Source organism: Natator depressus, chromosome 1 (genome assembly GCF_965152275.1).
Source record: "Natator depressus isolate rNatDep1 chromosome 1, rNatDep2.hap1, whole genome shotgun sequence".
Classification (NCBI taxonomy): Eukaryota; Metazoa; Chordata; order Testudines; family Cheloniidae; genus Natator; species Natator depressus.
In genome coordinates, this window is record NC_134234.1 from 163,203,982 (window position 1) to 163,225,060 (window position 21,079).

Below are 21,079 nucleotides of genomic sequence, written 5' to 3' on the forward strand. Positions count from 1 at the left end.
TCCTGCCTATCCATCAGGCTTGTTACCCTGTCAAAGATAGCTATTAGGTTGGTTTGACATGATTTGTTCTTGACAAATCCATGCTGACTGTTACTTATCACCTTATTATCTTCTAGGTGTTGGCAAATTGATTGCTTAATTATTTGCTCCATTATCTTTCTGGGTACTGAAGTTAAACTGCCTGGTCTATAATTCCCAGGTTGTCCTTATTTCCTTTTTATAGATTGGCACTATATTTGCCCTTTTCCAGTCCTCTGGAATGTCTCCTGTCTTCCATAATTTTTCAAAGATAATTGTTAATGGTTCAGATATCTCCTCAGTCAGCTCTTTGAGCATTCTAGGATGTATATCATCAGGCCCTGTTGTCCTGAGGACATCTAACTTGACTAAGTAATTTTTAACTTGTTCTTTCCCTATTTTAGCCTCTCCTTCTACTTCATTTTCCCTAACATTCACTGTTAGACGTCCAATTGCTACTAACCTTTTCGATGAAAACTGAAACAAAGTCATTTAGCACTTCTGCCATTTCCACATTTTCTGTTGTTCTCTCTCCCCTCCCACCCCCCCAGTTAAGTAACAGGCCTACCCTGTCCTTGGTCATTCTCTTGCTTCTAATGTATTTAGACTGTTTTCTTGTTACCTTTTATGTCTCTAGCTAGTTTAATCTCATTTTTGTGCCTTGGCCTTCCTAATTTGGTCCCTACATACTTGTGGTGTTTCTTTATATTAATCCTTTGTAATTTGATCTAGTTTCTACTTTTTGTAGGACTTTTTTTTGTGGGGGGGAATTTCAGATCATTGACTTAACCAGGAGATCTTCAATGTTAAGGGCCAAATCCTGCATTGTCTTCCATGGATAATTACATTGATTTCGCTGAATCTACTTGCATAACTAATGCTCACACAACTAAAAGTTTGCAGAATCATGCCTTAATACTATTTTGGTTTAAAGCACAGGGAGAGTTTTAGGCAGAATGTAACAATTCCTTGTCCTAGCTAACCGTCAATTCAAGTTAACACCTCTTGTGTTACATGCAGTGCTATAAAATCTGGAATGATCACAGATGATCAGAATCCTGACTGTGCATCTCATCCAAGTGACGGCAACTCCCACAGCAGAGTGCCCCACAACGCCATGCTGTCATTGGGATTTAACTGACTAAGTTGGGTTGAAGAGTGCCACCTGCTGATTTGGTGCAATCACTTCTTGCAGGAGTTAGGTGGTCTTTTATTCTAAGACTGTTGCCTTCATGCTGCTTAGTTTGTGAGACTTTAGAGGGTCACAAAACAAGGAATGGCTTTCAGCCATCCTACTACCACAATTAACACAACACTGTTTTTGGCTCTCTTAGAAGGTAAAGATATTGGCCATCATACCTTGCTTTTATTGTATAGATATAGAAAAGATGTGGGAGGGTGAGACTATTCGTGGACGTCCAACTGTATAGTTAGTTAAATTGTATTGTAATCTTAATAATCCCAATATTGATATATCACCAAACCACACTTTGGAAATGTAGGTTAAAAACTGATGCAAATGGAGTGAGATACTGTGCAGAAATGTCTGCACATTGATTTTTTTCCTGTTTTATTTTTTTGAGAAAAGCATGTAACAATTAACCAAATGTTAATGGATTAAAGGATTAAATACATATGATTTTTAAAACTATAACAATGTAATAGGTAGTGAGAGCCATCAAGGTTGATCACCAGCTGCAATATTGTGGATGTAAAGAGTACTAACTCCTAAATTTAGTTGGTCTCCAGAAGGAATCTATTTTGAATGTATTCAAACACTCATGCACAAGTTTAGCTTTTCTTTTGATGTTCAGACACTGATTGGAGGAAACCTATGGGGACATTTTAAAACATTCTTTCAACTCTTTCATTAAAATTTGTAGAATAAACTGCTCACAGGAAGAAGCTATTCTCTTTATGAACAGAAACAACAATAATGCTAGGATATGTACTTTACCCTTCAGTTAACACTACTGTTTGGTTGCATCCATTTTTGAAAAGGAGTCTTGTAAATCTGAGTTCAGAATTTATTTAATTCTAGAAAATCTTTAAACTTTTTTGTATCCATTTGCAATTAGTTCAAGAAGCTGTTCTGACCTGTTGGTGCTGATGTTCTCAGGCCAAGAATGCTAATGTGAAGAGCTGGCACTTTTTTCCCTTGCTATCAAAGAAAACCTGACTTGTAGTTCCTTTGGGTACCTGCAGTGGCCATTTCAGCTACAGTACCTTTAGTGTTAAGCTTTGTTGGAGGAGTTTTCCAAATACTGACTCCAGTCCTAGGTTAGTTCAGAAAACATTTTTCTGAAGCCTTTCTTTATTTAAAAAAACAACAAAACCTTGGATTTTAGGTAGCAGTAAAATGTTAAAGAGCTGAAAGATTTTGGACTAGACATATCTCAGAGGTAAGGAGGCCATATCATAAGTGTTTTAATGCCAGATATGAATAAATTACAGGAGGTGTCTTGCCAAATAAACTGAGAATTACTGTCTATTGTATTTGAATAGAAATATGGCCAGTTTTAATTCCTTGGTGCCAGGAACTGGGATCACCCAGCATAAGCTATGATGCTGCTGTCCAACACAGTAAATTCTAGTTGCTGTAACATACCTTTACTTCTAAAGTAATTGTACAACTGAAATACATCAGTCATATTAAAAAGTGAGTAGCAGATCATCACTGACTTAAACTCCAGTCCTGCAAAGATTTACCCAAGTGCATAGTTTTCCTCACATGACTCATACCACTGAAGTGAAAATTATGCTCTTGAGTAAATTTTTTCGGGGTTGGAGCATCAGTTGGCATACACAATAGCATGTGGATGATGTTTCAGTGATAAAATTCAGTAATAGTAAGTACGCTATCAATCATTGGCATTGATTTAGTAAGTTCAGTATATGTTTTGTTTCTGTACTGCTTATTGTCAATAGCATACTTTCTCAGTAAATTAATTTTGAATCAGCATCTAGTACCTACTGTTGTAAAAGTGAGTTCTGTTAATTGTAAACAGTAGCACAAAACATTGCTCACAAGTACATACAGTGAAGACAATCCCATGGAATACATTTGTGGCATTTATACTCTAGTTCTGCATCTCTTTAAATCAGCCATTAACTTACTGTTCAGGCTTTTCACACTGCTGCTCATCAATGAAAACTACTTGTACAACTTTTGTACTATAACTGAAGGCCATTATCATAAACTCTGTCAAATGCATGTATTGGCTCCAAAGATATCAGCTGGTAAAAGAAAACAACTGATGTATCTGAAAACCGCAACAGCCTACATTGCATCTTGGAATAGTATGGTACCCCAGACAATTAGGCACCTGAAGAGTTTGATATTACGTAGTGTGTTATATTTTTACAGGTGCCCCTGATTAATGAACTCGAGTCAGCAATGCATCAGCTGTACAAACAGCGAGCTTCCCGCCTTGTCCAAAGACGACAAGATGATATTAAAGATGAATCTTCGGAGTTTTCAAGCCATTCAAGTCAGTCCATCTTGAAGGTTTTTATTATTCATTAAACAACCTTGTTTACTTAGTATGGTTTAATTTAAAAATAAATACTGCAGAGCATGATTGACTTAAAACTTATCTTTTGTGATGACTAGAAGCAAATTCAGGTTTAAAGTATTCTGATCTGTTTTGTTTAAATACTGAGTCATTCTTACTCTTGAGACTTCATCTCTCCGATCTGCTAGTCTTAACTATATATATATATATATATATATATATATATATATATATATATATATATATATATATATATATATATGTGTGTGTGTTTTCTCTCTTTCCTAGCATTCAGGATATTTGAGAGTAGTGATGTTTGGCATGAAACTGTTTCCCTATGTCAGGCTCTCTTTTGACCTACTTACGTTAATGTAGATACAAAATTCATGATACATCTACCGTTGATTTCCAGACAGGACTTTTTAAATGTTGATAATCTGAAGACTTAAAGTACAGTTTATTTTGTTAGCAGTAAGTGTTACATTTCAACAGTGTAAGTTTCAGACTCTTAGAAAAGAAAAAGCATTTCAAAGCTAGGGAGGCTTTCTTCTCTTAGCCAGATCTAAGTTGTAATATTCAGATACTAACTCTGTAATATTATAAATACTTTATACACAATAGAAAGCCTCCTTTTGAGACCACTGCTCCAGAAGTGGAAATCCATTTTAAAAAAAAATTGGTCAGTATCTCCGTTCTGGTGATCACTGTTAAATGTGTAAAATAAGTTCTGCAAAAAAAACAGATAACTCATATTATCTATATTTTATTCTACATACTAATGATATCATGTAAAATTTCACTCAGGTGCTTTTGAAAACTTTCCTGAAATTGGTAGATCTAGTTTCCTGCTTTTAAGGAGATTTCCATTTAAAAAGTTTTCATTGCCCTCAGTTTTCTTTGAATATGTAGAAAACATGTCCTGTGGGCAATCAAAATTCACCTTCGTCCCCGCTTTCTGGTATCCACATCTATACCCATTACCCATTTGTCTATTTAAGAACTATCGAAAATGGATTTTGTACCTAGTTACAAAACTACATTCTCCTGCCCACTGCAAGTCCCTTTTGAAATAATATTCAGCATGTGCGCACAGCCTAATTAATTCTAAAGTTAAAATCACTCGCCCTCTTTTGAGAGCTTAGTTGAGCATAGGCCTTGTGCTGGCTCTCCCATTTACCCTGGGTGCATTGCTTTGAGGCTTAGGATATGCCAAGTATGCTCTGAGCAAATTACTTAAGGAGCCTATAGTGGAGCATGTTGGATTAGAATGTTGTTTTGGGGATGAGAAGAGTCCAGATACTATCATAAAGGGGACGCTTTATCTGAAGCATGGGAGCCCTGAGGATATATTCTGGTAAATAGATATATTCCTGAAATGTTTCAGTCCTGTCGTCCTCTCCACTGGGACTGGTAATGTGGTCAGTCAGTTTCTCAGTCAGAGGTGCACAAACACATCAACTTGACAATCAGCTCACTTTACTACTTAAACCAAAAAATTATTACCTTTGGAAGGGACTTAAACACATTCCCCAAATGGTTACTTTACTCTGTCTTGTTACAGTCTGTAACATAACCTTGACAGATGTAACATTGAACAAATTACAACTTCTCCCATGCTCTAAAGCAGCTGTTCTCAAACTATGGGTCGGGACCCCAGAGAGGGTTGCAACTCTGTTTTACAGGGGTCGCCAGGGCTGGCTTGGACTTTCTGGGGCCCAGGGCCAAAGCCCGAGCCTCAACACTGGGGCTGAAGCCTGAGGACTCCAGCCCTGGGTGGCAGGGCTTAGGTTACAGGCCCCCTGCCTGGGGCTGAAGCCCTTGGGCTTCAGCTTTGGCCCTCCCACCTGAGGCAGTGGAGCTTGGGTTTTGGTTATTGGCCATTCCCCTGGGGAGGCAGCAGGGCTCAGGCTTCGGTCCCTCGTCCTGGGGTCATGAAGTAATTTTTGTTGTCAGAAGGGGGTTGCGGTGCAATGAAGTTTGAGAACCCCTGCTCTAAAGCTTTCCTTTTCTGAAAGGATTTACCATTTCTTAAATAGGAACACTAAGACAAATCATCATTAACATTCTTAAACGATGAATGATTTGATAACCTGGTTTGGTAAGAATGCATAACTTTATTTTTGTGTAGTTTGAGGCTATTGTTGAAATCTTGTGATGTTTATTCTAGTGGGTGGATCTGGTATCAAGTAATACTTGTGAGAATTTATCACAAAGGTTAGACAAGCTGGAGACTTTTGTTAATTTCAGTCAATGGCTTATCACCGGCTTCACTGATTAAGAGCAGAATTTAATGTAGCTAATCAGAATGATCTATCATGGAATTGCTGTTTTAAAAAAAAAAATGGAAAAAACGTAGGCTTTATTACCTAGGAGTTTCAGATATATATCAAAACCTACACGTAACTTAGTGAACTTGATTTTGTTCCAGGGAGCAAGACTAGATGAATAGGAGTCAGATACTGAATCTTTGTTACAGGGCTGCCTTTCTCTTCCCTCCCCCTCTTCTCTGCTCACTCACTGTGTTTTTAAAATGTTGCATGCTGAATGCTATATTTATAGCAGCAGTACAGTTTTTTTCCATTTTTGTTGGTATCAAGCAGTTTAAACATTTACTGCTTTAGGCCACGGAGTGTTGATAACTTGTGAGTACCAGTATTAGAGGGGAAGACTGAAGTGTGATGAAGCCAAATTCGTATTTGAATAAATTTGGAGTATCTTCAATTTGAGATTCCAACTTCCATCACTACTTCTCTCAACCTCTAGTAGCTACAGATTCAAACATTTGGGTTTGTCTGTTTTTAGCTGCTTCAAAATACTGGACAACATATTATTCCCTGTTACTGTAGATGGAAGTGTTTTAATTTCAACCAATGTAATCTTGCAGGTAAAGCACTGATGGCACCGAATCTTGATTCTTTTGGACGAGACAGAGCACTCTATCAAGAGCATGTAAAACGGCGGACTGCAGAAAGGGAAGCTAGAAGGTACAGTACTAAGATTTCCTGACTGTATTGGGGTATCACCCAAAGGCTCCATGCAGTATCATTACATCACGCAGGGATTTCCATAACATGTAGGAAAGCGCTGTCCCCACCCTCGACAACTTAGAGACTATTTGCTTTGTGCAGTAATGGAGAGAACATTTCAGTTAAATGACAACAGTACATATCTGGTTAGTTACAGTTCTCCTTCCAACAAAACTTGCTCCTTTCGTCCTAATCCCTCTGTCCAGGTGCCTCATGCCTCAGCCCACGTGCTTGCCAAGGATATCCTCAAAGAAATATTCAGGCTTAGTATGTAGAAGCAGCCAATCAGATGGTGCTTGCTAAAGTTACTGAAAATGCCTGTAAGCCACTCCAGTCTTGCTGCAGTCCTTACTGCTTTCCCCTAGCTCCCATGGTGAGGGATGGAGAGGCTGTCTTTACTTTGGCTCTCCTGGGGTCAGGAGTAGGACCAGCATGGCTAAAACTGTTGTTCATTTGTACAAAGATCTTAAAGATTGGTTTATACTGTAATTGTATTGCTGCCTTATAGAGCACGTCGTAGGCAAGCAAGAGAACAAACTGGGAAGATGGCAGATCACTTTGAAGGCCTTTCTAGTGATGATGAAGAAACTTCAACAGATATTACTAATTTCAACATGGAACGAGGTTAGAAAAGTCACTCACTTATTAACTGAACATGGAAATCCTAAAAAAAAAAAAAAAGTATATTACACAGTATGGATTTTTTTCTAGACTCAGAATGACAAGATAACAGAATCACAACAGTAACTTGAAGTTGTTTTTTAAAAAAGCATTTAATAAGAATATGGAACTTGATGGGGACAATATCAACTCTTAAAACCAAGTTAACAGACCTGTTCTAAAATCATGTACAAATTCAATTTATTCTATGGAGATAGTCTAGCTAAAATAGAGGAATTGCTCTTCCTCCCTTCTTGCAGAACAAACTTGCATATAAAGTGTAACAACATGCCTCCTTCCCCACGCCACCATACAGTTTTGCACAGATTCAGTGCTTTATTTTCTTTGCAAGTCTGAGTGGTTTCTATTGCATTATGAAACACATGCTCCCTCTAATGACAGAGTTAAACATTTAAGTTTTGTGTGGATTTTGGCAATTCTTTGTTCAGTGGGACACACTTGAACTCTATCTTCTAAAAAAATATATATATATATATTTTGGGGTGATTTTTGGCAAGATATTCTATTATCCCCAAGAATTCTGAAGTTGCAGACTTTGGTAGGTGAAAGACTATGTCTTTTCTGAAGTTCTGCATAAGTGTCTATAAGCTTATTGACAATTTTTATGGAGCTATGTTGCACTAACAGTTTGAAATTTAATATTTTTTTCCTTGCATACATGTAACTAAATGGGCTGTGTAGTGACTTAGCCCTGTAAGCCTATAACCCTAAAATTTCCATTGTTTTAATTGGCTGTGGTTTCACGAAAACTGCCATCCGTGCATAAGAATAATCTGTTTGAGTTTTGTGAAGTGTCTGTTTAGGTTTTTTTGCAGGTACAATAAAACTTTTGTTAAAAACAATATTAACCTCAACTATCTAGTTAAAAACTTAGAACCTGAACTGCTGTTTTAACGTGGCTTCTTGTGCATATATGAGATTTAGAAGCAGATACTATGCCTGCTCAGTATCTATTAAAGACTTTTAGTATATTCATATCATACACACCATAGATTCATTTTGGATTGCAAGATGCACAAATGGCGTACATATAACTGGGATATAATGGCAGTTAAAGATTGCTGGGACAATTTAATATGTTCTTAGTTTAGGTATCACTGTTGTGGGAGACCAGTATAAAAGATAGTTATATGATGCTCCACTTTGTAACGCCTCCCATTTGTTTCTCTTTTGGAACTGAAGAGCTATAGGAAGGGCCCTTTGAAGTTTGTCTCTTTATATTCTTGATGCTCTAACTCTAAACATTGTTTACAACAAAGAGAACTAGAGCTGCAGGAAGAAGGAATGACTAAAATGAAGAGAACGTAATTGTGTAAGAAAAGGGGTGAGAGGGAGTAGAAGGATAAAGCAGGAACTTAAACAGCTGCTAGGCTAGTAAACTATTAGTACAGTAAAAATACAAAAAAAGTTCCTGGTAATTGTAATGTTCACTAAATGTGATTTTTTTTATTATTATTATGTGATATATATATATTTTCACATTATCAACAGTTCAGTACACTCTAAGATCCACATGTCCAAATCCACACTTTCTGGAACCCTCATTTGACTGGCTAGTGTTAAGGATGCCCCATCACACTTAGAACGTGGCACTTAGTTCTTCATTTTCACCCTTATTTATCATTATTGATACAGTCCCACTTCTGGCTACTACTGAAACAAAACTGGTGGTGCTACAAAAGCTTACTAGATCTTAATATAAAACATATTTGCATGATAAAACAGTATACCAAATAGACACTTACAGCACCCAGGCACTGTTTGTGTTGCAGAGTGAGGGAAGAACAGAGGACAAGAAACTAGAAAACTGAATTTTTTTGTTGCTTTTGTCAGTTTCTAAGCTGAATCTCATTTAATTTGCTTGGGTAAACCACCTTATGGGAGCTCTTGTAGACAATAGAACATCAGCTTGTTACCTAGTTCTCTAAACTTTTTCCCCCTAGATCGCATTTTGAAGGAATCCAGCAAAGTTTTTGAAGATGTACTAGAAAGTTTTTACTCAATTGACTGCATTAAATCACAGTTTGAAGCCTGGCGTTCCAAGTATTTCTCCTCTTATAAAGATGCTTATATTGGCCTCTGCTTACCAAAGCTGTTTAATCCTTTAATAAGACTTCAGCTCCTTACCTGGGCTCCTTTGGAGGTAAGATACTGTTACTCAAATTAAGTGAACTGTTGTGCAGTAGAGCATCATTTTTTTCAAAACAAGGTGAACTACCCTTCGGTTCTTTTTGAGTATGCCACTCTCAGGTCTTGGGCCTCAAGCTCTCAAGACTATAAGGGTGTAAGCTCTTTAGGGCAGGGACCTTGTTTTTGTTCTGTATGTACCACATCTAGCACAATGTGGTCCTAGTCCATGGTTAGGGCTCCCAGGAGGTATGGAAATATAATTAATAACCTTTTTTTTTTTTTAAATGGAATCATATGATTCTTCCATGCTCAGACTGGGCTTTGGGCTGCTGTCCCCTGTGGTTAGCACAGCAGGTCTGACTTAAGTTCAACACCTGCAGTTCTCTTTCCTTTGGGAGCAATGACAGTGGTATCCAGTAACCACTTCTTAAAGAAGTAAACTTCTTAAAGCAAAGTATTTATTAAAAGTACTTAAGGGAAAACAGATCTTAAAACAATTTAAACTTGTTTATTGTTGAGTGTACCTTCAGAATAAAATGAGCTATTTTATTTCCCAGTTAAGCATATAGGTATGTTGAAAACATGCCAAATAGCTTTCCACTTACTATTTTTAATGATTTGGCTATTCATTTCACTTACGTTGGAATATAGAAACAGGGCTGATGCCAGGAAGGGGATAGGTTATAAATAATGTTAATAGAGGTCCCCCAATATCTGTCTCTGTGGAGTAGAATTACAAATATAATAGTGTGTGGACACATGAGACATTTTGGTGCTCGCAGGTTTAACCATTTATGTTCCATAGGCTACAAAATGGGCATATAAGAGAACCATTTATATAAAATAGGCCTTTTTCATCAGGATTCTGTAGTTAGTGTGGTATCACTAGTGTATTCCATGCTGGGGTTTTGTACAGAGTGGTAGTCAATGATTTGTATGCCACCAGTGTAAGAAAAGAAAATACTTTACATCGCTCTGAAGTAAGTGAATACTATCCCCATTTTGTTAATGGGGAAATTAAGGCAGAGTGGCTTACCCTCAGTCATGCAGAATCAGTTGCAGAAATGAATAGGCCCTTAGTGATTTGTGCTTAACTAAGGTATTTTGGGCCAGATAAAAATGCAGACAAGTCTGCATTGAATTCCGTGTGAGTTAAGCGCCTTTGAAAATCCCATTAGGCGCCTAAACACCTCTTAAAAATCTGGCCCTTTTGCTAATGTGCCTAATACTTTTAGGATGTCTAGGATACTTGGCTCCTAATTCCAAAGCTATTGTTTTCTTTTTAAAAGGAGGGAAAAAAACTTTGGCCTTCAAGTGTATTATGCTGATGTTTTAGGATGGCTAAATAAGTTGTTCAGGCTCTTTAAAACTCCTGTTGGCCTCAAACAAGGTTTAAATGTATGGGACTAACGTCTGTCCTATTAATTTTAATAGGGCAAGTGTCAAGATTTTGAGAGCATGTTGTGGTTTGAATCGTTGCTATTTTACGGCTGTGAAGAACAGGAGCAAGAGAAGGATGATGCTGATATTTCACTATTACCTACCATTGTGGAAAGAGTTGTTCTCCCTAAACTAACAGGTATGACTTAAATGCTATTTTGTAACTTTTACAAATATTAAACCATAGTAAATACAGAAGAACAACTTTCATGTGATTTAACTGTCTTAATACCTACTTTTTGAGCACCTGCAAAGAAAACTGTGTAGTAATTCTTAATTATTTTTACTAGTACTTGCTGAAAGTATGTGGGACCCTTTTTCTACAACACAGACATCTAGGATGGTAGCAGTTACACAGAAACTAGTAAATGGATACCCTTCAGTGGTAAACGCAGAAAACAAAAACACACAGGTAACATTTTTTTTCCTCAGTCATACTAGTTTGGAAATCTATTTTATAGAAGTTCTGCAGCATAATGAGAAACATTACACACATTGGAACAAGAAAGAGAATCTTACAACTAATGGATGTGCCAGTGCCCAGTTCCTTAGTGCTAAAGATCCACTGGAGCAGCTGGGGGAAGTAAACTTGGAAGGATGCTAAGCCATTTGAGTCTGTACAAAATGTACAATAGGATTTGAACAAAGTGATTCAAAATGTACCAAACTTAGTTATGGGGCTATAATTTCACTTTAAGGTTCAGTTGGAAACGCCATTGCTTCTGTTTTCATAGCATATTGTATTGCTAGAACCTCTAGATTGAGTGCCACGTAATTCATTTGCTTGTCTTTTATGACAAAAGAATGTCTTTGACAACTTACTGATATTTTGCAGTGTCGTAGCTGTATACTTACAGTATAGAAGTTAACGGAGTATGAATGCAAACCTTAAAATAGGCGATAACTCCCAGCAGAGTTGATAGATTAAGACTGTGTAAGACCCTGATCCTGCAAATTGTTAAAAATTTGTTTAAAGTTAAGCACAGGAATAGCTAAATTGACTTATGTTCCCTTTAAACTGAAGTCCAGTATTTTTACTGACTTGTTAATTGTAGCTATTCCCAATATTTGACTTCAGTAGGACTACTCGCATACTTGAAGTTAAGCATGTTTATGTACTTTGCTGAATTGGGGCTTAAAGCACTTTGCATTTTTAACTTCTAAAGAGGTCTTTAATTTAGCTAACAACCAAAGCAGGACTGCAAAAATTTTTAGCGTTTTCATCTCTTAACTTTTTCAGACACTTTTGAAGGCCCTGTTACTAAGAATGAGAAGAACGCTAGATGACGATGTGTTCATGCCGTTGTACCCCAAAAAGTAAGTTGCTTGTTTAAATGTGCAAAACAGCCATAAACATCTTGATTGGCAATACCAGTTGCCTTTTTGTCTTGCATATGGTAGCTGAGGCTTTTTATAGCTCTGGGCTCGTTCTTGGGTTTGGGTTTTAGCGATTTTTTTTTTTTCAGGTTTAATAACATACTGTAAGAATGTAATGAGGCAAAAATGGTGAAAAAAGTTATTTGAAACTTTGGAATTTTACTGTAGTCTGCCCTCCATTCATGAAAATAAGAATAATCCACAACCTTCAGACTGAAGTTTTTATGGTTACCTATTAAACAAGTTTAGAGAAATCCTTTTATTTTCCAGCGTCTTAGAAAACAAGAACTCTGGTCCTTATTTGTTTTTCCAACGCCAGTTTTGGTCCTCAGTGAAGGTAAGCCAACAAAAATATCTGATGAGGCCTCAAGCCAGGTACTGCTACAATAAAATACACTTAAATATTTTACAGAATTACTTAAAAATGCATATGGTGGAAGGGAGGTTGTGGGAAACTTTTGAAAAAAATTTAGCTCTGTAGACTAATGAAATTACTATATTCAGTACTTTGAATGGGGTATATAAGTACAGATATAGTGAACATTTGTAATTTTAAGATAGATTTCAATTTTAAGTTAAAGTAGCACTGTAAGGTTTAAAGGAAATTCTCTTCTGACAAAATTTCATCCCCTTTTAAAACCATCTCTTAAACAAAGAACAGAGAGCTTGGACAGATCACTTTGTAAATGACAACTATTTTAAAATTATGCATTACATATTTATTTGACATACAAAGCAGATCAGTCTTGATAGTCCAAATGACCAAAAAATAAAATCTGACAAAGTCTAAAAGTGTGCAGGCAAAATATAAACAGGGTAGCTGAAATGAAAGGTCTTGGTTGGGGACAAAGGACAGAACAGCTACTTTGGTTGTTTGTTTTTAACTTTTAAAAAAAGTAGGAAACATCAAACTCATTGTGCACAAGTGACACGTTTATTTATCCCTTCGGCTTTCAGTCACTGCTTGCTCCAGAGTTCTAGAACAATTGTAATCTTGGTCTACTTGAGGCAAGGGGGTAGAGAGAAGATGGAGGAAACACCTTATCTTCACATATGCATAGTCAGAAGGTGGCCCTCTTTTTTTAATCTTTAGCGACTGTTGAAATTAGACACAATGGTCGCTTGCCCTTTCATTTGAAATAAAGTATATGAACTCAACAAATATCCAAACTTTACAGACTTCTGCAAACAGTAGTAGATCTAGGATTTTCCAGTGGTGGGTGTAGGGACTGAATTGGGGAGAAATGGGATTGTTTCTCCAGCTTCTGGATACGTTTGAAAATCTGTTCATATACATAACAATACTTGTAACATTTTGGCAACAAACATTTCAATTTAAAAGTGTACAATTGGCCACCCTTAAACCTTTCTTTCCTTTTTAATTTTTTTCTTGGGTGTGAGTGGGTGTGTGTTCTAGAGGAAAAACTGGGCATGGCTCTCAGTTCTCAAACATTAAAATGAAAGTGATTTGTAGAAGACCAAAATTGGTCATATGTTCATGACCTTGCTTTTTTTTAAATAAAGTAAATTCAGCCGCATCTTGAAAGCAATTTTCATAAATAACCCCATCACTTCATTATGATGTGGTAGGAAAATGTCATTTTACAGATGGGGAAAATGGCACAGACTAATTTTGACTTGACAAAGCTATAGAAGTCTGCGAGAGTCAGGATTAGTATTGAGTTCCTGGCCTTTCCAGTTCTGTGCTAAACCAGGAGACCAGTGGTGTCCAACCTGTGGTCTAGGGCGGTGGTTTTCAAACTCTTTCTGGGGACCCAGTTGAAGAAAATTGTTGATGCTCCTAACCCAACAAAGCTGGGAATAAGGGGTTTGGGGTGTGGGAGGGGCAGAGGGTTGGGGAGTGGGGGTGAGGGCTGCAGGATGTGACCAGGAATGAGGGGTTCAGGGTGTGGGAGGGGGTCCTGGGCTGAGGCAGGGGGTTGGGGTGCAGGAGGGGGTCAGGGCTCTGGGGTGGGGCCAGGGATGAGGGGTTTGGGGTTCAGGAAGGGGTTCTGGGTTTGTGGGGGAGGCTCAGGGCTGGAGCAGGGGATCGGGGCGCGGACTTACCTCCGGCAGCTCCCAGTCAGGGACGCAGCTGGGGTGCAGAGGCAGGCTTCCTGTCTGTCCTGGCATCGCAGACCGTGCTGTGCCCCAGAAATAGCCAGCAGCAGGCATGGCTCTGGTGTGTAGGCATTCTTCCCACCCCCCAGCTCCCATTGGCTGGTACCCGGCCAGTGGGAGTGCGGAGCTGGTGCTCGGGGCGGGGGCAGTATGCAGAACCTTGTGGGCCCCCTGCCTAGAAGCCGGACCCGCAGCTGGCTGCTTCCGGGGCACAGCGTGGTGTCGGAACAAGGAGGCACTAGCCTGCCTTAGCTGGGCAGCACTGCTGATGGGACCTCTAACGTCCTGGTCGGTGGTGCTGACCAAAGCCACTAGGGTCCCTGGGTGCTGAGCAAGGCAACCCAGTGCCTTACATGCCACGACCCAATACTGGATTGCAACCCGAACTTGGAAAAACACTGGTCTATGGGCTCTGAGGCTGAGTCCTGAGTCCTGACTGACAGCCTTGACAAAGGGTCACACACTTTGCATGATACTTCCATTTGACAGCCCTGTTACTTATTCTGTACAACCTGTGAGAAATCTTACAAACTGCGGAAGTGACTTGTAATATTGGTGCCACTGGTTGCCAGGAGTTACTGTGGCACCTGCTGAGCAGGCAGCCAGGCCTCAGTGCTTCCCCTGCTGGACCAAAGTAGGGAAGGAGCATAGTAGTGGCAGCAATGGCAGCACATCGAGGCAACAGAGAGAAGGTGAGGGGCCTACCACTGATCCCAAGCTCTAACAGCTATCTGCACCAGCTTTCCCCCAGGTACTCCTGCAGAGCTTTCCACCCAGACAGCCCCAAGTCACCTACCACTGAAACCGTCCCATACTCCCAAATACACTCCAGCACCCATTTATCTCCCCACAGCAACAGCTGTCAAATTTAGTGGAGCTGCATGTCCTCTCCTTTCACTGTTCGGGACAGATTGTGTTGACTGTAAGTTGAAGTGTCTGGTTATGTTAAAATTTGCAAACATGCAAAATAGCTTATTAAATCTACATAAAATGTCTCACACTGAGCAGCACAATTTGACAGCTATGCTGTTAAGAAAACTGGTATTTTTATACCAAGAAAATTGATATAAAATGTTGCTCCCTGTAACCTTTTCAATGAAATGTTTTGCATCATCCTGCTGCTACAGGGAGGAAGTAGGAGCAGGCACATCCTCCCAAACTGCCTTCCACTACTTTCTTTGAAGCCCCAGCTGGAGCTTTTGCATGAATTGGGAGTGCTCTGAACTGCTGCTCTCACGCTGCAGGGTAGGGTGGGGAGAGTAGCCCTGCTTTCTTGCCAGGCTATGGGAGCTCCAGAGAACAGGATCTGGAGATTCACTAGCTCTGCCTGTGCTTAGGGGAGTACCTATCAAAAAACATCTCTTAAACCCCACACAGCCACTGACTGCAGCACAGGAGACTAGAAATCAAGGAGAAGCTGAGAACCAACAGCTCCCTTATTCTCTGCGTCAGCACTGGTCTGCAAGATGCTTTAATTTGTACCAGCTGGCATTGGTTCTCTGTGGTCCATATTCCAGTTGGAGATAAAACACTTAGCCACTCTCCCCTGCACAACATGCCTTCTGTACCAATGGCTGATGGGAGTCAAGTGTAGGCACTACCCATGCTGTCTGTACGATAACGGGATTTTTCCCATGCCAGGGTTGTTTGCAGGTGGTACAAAGGAAGCAAGAACAGGGCAGCGTCTGCCGCAAAGTACTGATTGTGGTTTGGTTTGGTTTTGTTCAGCCCTCAGACTGAAAAGTTCGGACATCACTGCACTAGACAACACTTAATGGACTTTATACAACAAATTTTGGCTGTAAAAACCTTGATTTGTTCTTGTTTCTTTGTATATATTTTCCATAGAATGCTCTGTAATCATCATCTTTGTACAAATCCAATGTTGTTATAACACTGGGAAGAATGACATCTCACTGATTCTATTTAGTCATGAAACTGAACTAGAAGTTATCTTCTTTACCTCACTCTGATCAGTACATTTAAACATGTCTTTTTACCTTCTTAAAAATTAATTTTTTTTCTAGTTTATCAATAGTTGCTTATGTTTTGCCTTCAAATATTCAACACTTCCATTGTCTCTGGTGTCTTTAGTTACTAGGAAACTTTCTCCAGTGGTATGGAATCCTTTCAAACAAAACTCTACAGGAGTTATCGATAGATGGCCTGCTAAATAGATATATCCTTATGGCTTTTCAGAATTCTGAGTGTGGAGATGACAGCATTAAAAAAGCTCAAAGTGTAAGTAAAATGGAACAAAATATACTTAGAAAATATTATACATAAAAACATCTTCTAACTCTTGAATTTCCAGTCAAGTAAAACGTATATTTGGAGCCCTAGTGGGAGACTCTTCAGTTTCCTGTGTTTTAGCCTAAGATTTCGAGTGTTGCCCATATCTCTTTACAAATAAAACAGTTACTATGTTTTCATAGCAGATAACTTTTTTTAATAAAAGATATATTATATGAAATTAGAAATTCTGCTTATTGCTATCCTTGATATTGCTGGTGATTTTTTTTTAAAGATATTGATTAGTATGTGTTGCTAGCATCTTAATTCTCACATTGGTCTTTAATATGTTGTTATAGTACCCTCACAGTGTACGCCTTATTTTTCTTAGGCCTTACCATTGCCAATACTGGCATCTTGATGGCTTTCTAAAACATATTAGACCGTAGGTATTAGTCATTTTTCTTGCCTTTTTGCTGTTAACACATTTTCTTCTTCCCTCATCTCTAGGTAATTGCTTGCTTTCCTAAACAGTGGTTCACTAATCTAAAAGGGGACAAGACTATTTCCCAGCTAGAAAACTTGTGTAGATACCTTGTTCATCTGGCTGATACAATTTACAGAAATAGCATTGGATGCTCTGATGTGGAGAAAAGAAATGCAAGGTAATTTATTTTGAATCATGTACTGCAATAGTATCTCATGCTGCTGATATATACAACACAAAAGCACATGTGCCAACAGACATACGTACGTGTGTGTGTGTGTGTATATATAAAATTTTTGAGGCGTTCCCCCCTTTTTTAAAGTTTAAATAGGATTTTTAATATGATATCAATGGCTTTTGGGGATGGCTAGTGTATTGTATAAAGGTTACATTTAATCTGCTCCCATTGTGTAGTTCTGCTCTAAACAATTACTTGAAAAGTGGCATTTTGGGATTTTGTTTGGTTTTGCTGGTTTCTTTACAAATTTGCTGATGCAGCTAATTACTTGCCATGCAAATTCCCGCCACTGTCTGCAATAAAGATTTCTGTAATCCAAATTGTGCTCTTGTCTTAAACACACCTGGACAACCCACTGGAGAAATTCCTTACGTTCTGAGATAACATTGTTTAATCCCTGCTCATGAGAATCACCACACCTAAAAGCATAAATGGGATTAGACACTTAAATGCCCACATGTGGCTACTAGAGGTGAATTGGAGGAGGTGAGGAGAGAGATTCCAGTAGAAAATGAAAGTCTTTCGATAGTCATCCTAGTTTATAAATTGGTATTTTCTTTCTAAACTATTTGTTTGTCTGGCAAACTCAAACTGGAACTGTGGATTAATACTGAAAGGGTAGATGGATATTGAGCCAAAAAGATTTCTTCCTGATATTCTAGTTCCAATTAATTTAGTCATCTTTGCTCTGTGCCGATAATAGTTCCAATTAATTTAGTCTTCTTTGCTCTGTGCCGATAACTTTTATTAAGTATATGGAAGTATACAATAAATCCCAAACTTTCCTGGTAACAATTGTGCAATTGGCCACTGATCTATATTAACTTTTATTTTACAAAATTACATAAATGTCCTTACTTCCCTTTGCAACACAGCTGTTCATGTAGGCTCCTCTGTCCCATAGTCACTGGGGAAATATTACTCTAGTACGTTGTTTTTGCTTTGAAATAGAATCATCAATTACTTGTGCCAAGAGGGAAACAAAACGTCATAACCCATGTTTGCATCTGTTTGTCGGACACCACTTCATAGTTCAATTTGATAGTCCCGTTTAGGGTAGATTTTGGATTTCTGTAGTCATGAACATTTCTTTGGATAGTTAAATTTCATGTCTGCATCTTGTTTCTTTTGTGGGACTTTTAAAATTTTCCTACCAGACTTGTACCTCCTGGATTGCTAGGATTTTGTTTACTGTGAATCTGTTGTTCCTACCCAATCCAGATCAATCTATTACAAATATGTAACAGTATTTTTATCTCTTGAGGCATGCACAAAACCTGCTCATTTTTTAGATGTTTTGGTTCAAGGTGTGTGTGTGTGTGTGTGTGTTAAAGGGAGCTGCGACTGACTTCCTAACACCACATGTGACCCAGTAGTTTTTCCTGAGACTATGTCCAAATAAGCCAAACATAGGCAGCTTGTCTTCCCTTCCTGTTTCTAGGATTGCTGTCACCAAAAGAGACTTTTTTGTTTTCATATCCAGAAACACACTAATTTCAATGAGCCATATTTAAAAAAATAAATAAATAAAAAAAGTTATCCACAAGCTGGCTCACTTGCTGTGAGAAAAAAGAATAAGTAGTGAAACATTTCTAAAATATTATTTGACTTGTGCAAGGTTTTGATTTCTAGTTTTATTAACTTATTTTTTCCCTTCATTTAGGGAGCATATAAAACAGACAGTAAAGCTTCTAGCAAGTATTCGAGCGCTGGATCATGCTGTGACAGTTGCAAATGACCATAATGTGAAAGAGTTAAAGGTTTTAATTGAAGGGAAATAACTCTTAGATGACTCCTTTTGAGCTTTAAAACCATTCCTGATGTGTAATTTATGTACATATGTAAAGTTTTCTTAAACTGTAAAATATTGATCCTTGTTTTAATACAAAGTGCATTGTTACATACATCATCCTTAATAAGTATTGATTTCTTTAAAAAAAGAAAAGGAATCCAGGAAGACCATCTTTCCAGCAGTCAGACTTCCCTTAAAATCTCTCAACACATTGTTTACAAAAATATTTTGTACCCCATGATAGCTAGTCATCTACTCAGTTAATCGTCCCATGGTTAACTGGAGTATGTGTAAATATATAATGTGTAATATACAGTGTGCTTATATTTATACCACCGTGTTACTTTCACACTGGATATAGTGGTTTTCTGCTGTTGAAATAAGTGTTTCAGTTGCTGAAATTCACTTCAATAAACTGACTGCATTATTGGTCAAAAGGGCTGGCAAAATATACGAGAATCATTTGACCTAAATAGTAAAGAAGTTTTCACATAGCACCTAACATTACAAAGTAGCTGTGCTTCACTCAGACTGAAATAGCTTAACTTTACATCTTGTATTCAGAGTTAATATGGATCTTCCTTCAGACTGTTTTAAAAATCATCATTAGCATAGTTTTTGATGCAAACAGTAGTCTGACTTAAACATGTGGTAACTTATGTTTTTTACGGTAAATGGCAACACTGTGTGGTGGTGTGTGCCTCCTTCTCCCCCCCCCCCCCCCAACTCATCTTGAAGGGGGCAGCATTTCAGTCATGGATTCTGGACTCTCATCCCTTGAACAACTCTGCTAAATCTACTATTTGTGTTCTGTTGCACAATTTATAATATCTTTGATGTAGATGTCAAATATAGTTGCTCACACATGGATATTTCTAGAGGTGTAAAAGCCAAACAAAGGAAACAAAGATTTGTCTTATGAGTCAATATAAATATCACACAGTGAATATTCGAACAACTTTAAATTTAACACTTCCTGTCAAGTAAGACCATTTTAAAAAATGGACTAGCTTACAAAACAAAATGGCCTTTTAGGTATAACAGCTGTTTTTTGTCAGAACACTAGTGACATCTTGGAGTCCCAGGAGCACTAACTTGCAGTCACTGGCTTGGACAAGCTATTTCCAGGTGTGCCCTATGTTAGTTGGGAATTGTAGCAATAAATTGGCATACTGAGTAACATTATAATCGTATTTTATGCTCATGTCATGTGGTATAAATGAGGATATTAAAAATGTACAATTTGTAACATGCACACATCATTTGGAAACCAAACAATTTGTTTTCTGAACTTGGGCTGATGGAGCACATTCTGAGTATCTGCTTTTAAGAATCCTTCCAATAAACTTGTCTGTCATGGAGCTGTCTCAGTGAAACCTGTGAAGCTTATTTTGTTTGTTCTTTGGGAGTGAGTTAAAGGAAGAAATCTGCATGCTTGTTGACTAATTCTTTAAAAATGGAGGAAAAACTTGAATTGGAAGGAGGATTTTGAAATATACCAAAGCCATATTGTTTTGGGATGGGATCTCTTTATATTATTAGGATCCAAATCCACCTTTTATAGTGGAATTCTGGTTGCAGTCTTCGTTATGGAGAGGCTATACCTCTTAATTACACAGATCTGCAGAGCTGCAGCAAGAACCCTGGTCCTGCAGTTCCTAAATTCAGAGTTTTATGACTACGGTTATTGCTAGTTAAAAGCAACAGCCATGAATATTCAGGGGTACTTTATTTGCTATTGAGTGTAAATAGCTAACATTTTTCATTACTGCAACTGCAGAAAACATACTTGACTCCTTTTAAAATCTTGTAAAACTGAGTGCTTCGAATTCCATTTTAATCAAAGGGGTTTAAAGACCTTACCAGTGTAAGTATATTATTTTATAATACATTAGGATAAAACTATTAAGTACTCAGTCAGCTCCAGTTGAGGTAGAGCACTTATCCCCAGGAGCAAGACTTCCTGGATAATTGAATTGTGGGGTTTAACAGGCATTATATGAATGTTATCCAATTTTCTGT

At 38.1% G+C, this 21,079-nt stretch overlaps 1 protein-coding gene across 1 annotated transcript in view; it reads left to right on the forward strand.

The window, feature by feature from the left end:
• The window catches only part of PAXBP1 (PAX3 and PAX7 binding protein 1), a 34,662-nt gene extending 14,887 nt beyond the window's left edge, over positions 1-19,775 (forward strand). Inside the window, 11 exon segments of the mRNA XM_074970666.1 lie at positions 3,386-3,509; positions 6,418-6,517; positions 7,068-7,183; positions 9,184-9,383; positions 10,805-10,949; positions 11,101-11,222; positions 12,051-12,127; positions 12,458-12,524; positions 16,403-16,549; positions 17,051-17,205; positions 18,929-19,775. Coding sequence (XP_074826767.1) covers positions 3,386-3,509; positions 6,418-6,517; positions 7,068-7,183; positions 9,184-9,383; positions 10,805-10,949; positions 11,101-11,222; positions 12,051-12,127; positions 12,458-12,524; positions 16,403-16,549; positions 17,051-17,205; positions 18,929-19,046 — 1,371 coding nt within the window. The 3' untranslated portion in view covers positions 19,047-19,775.
• Positions 19,776-21,079: the final 1,304 nt, after the last annotated feature.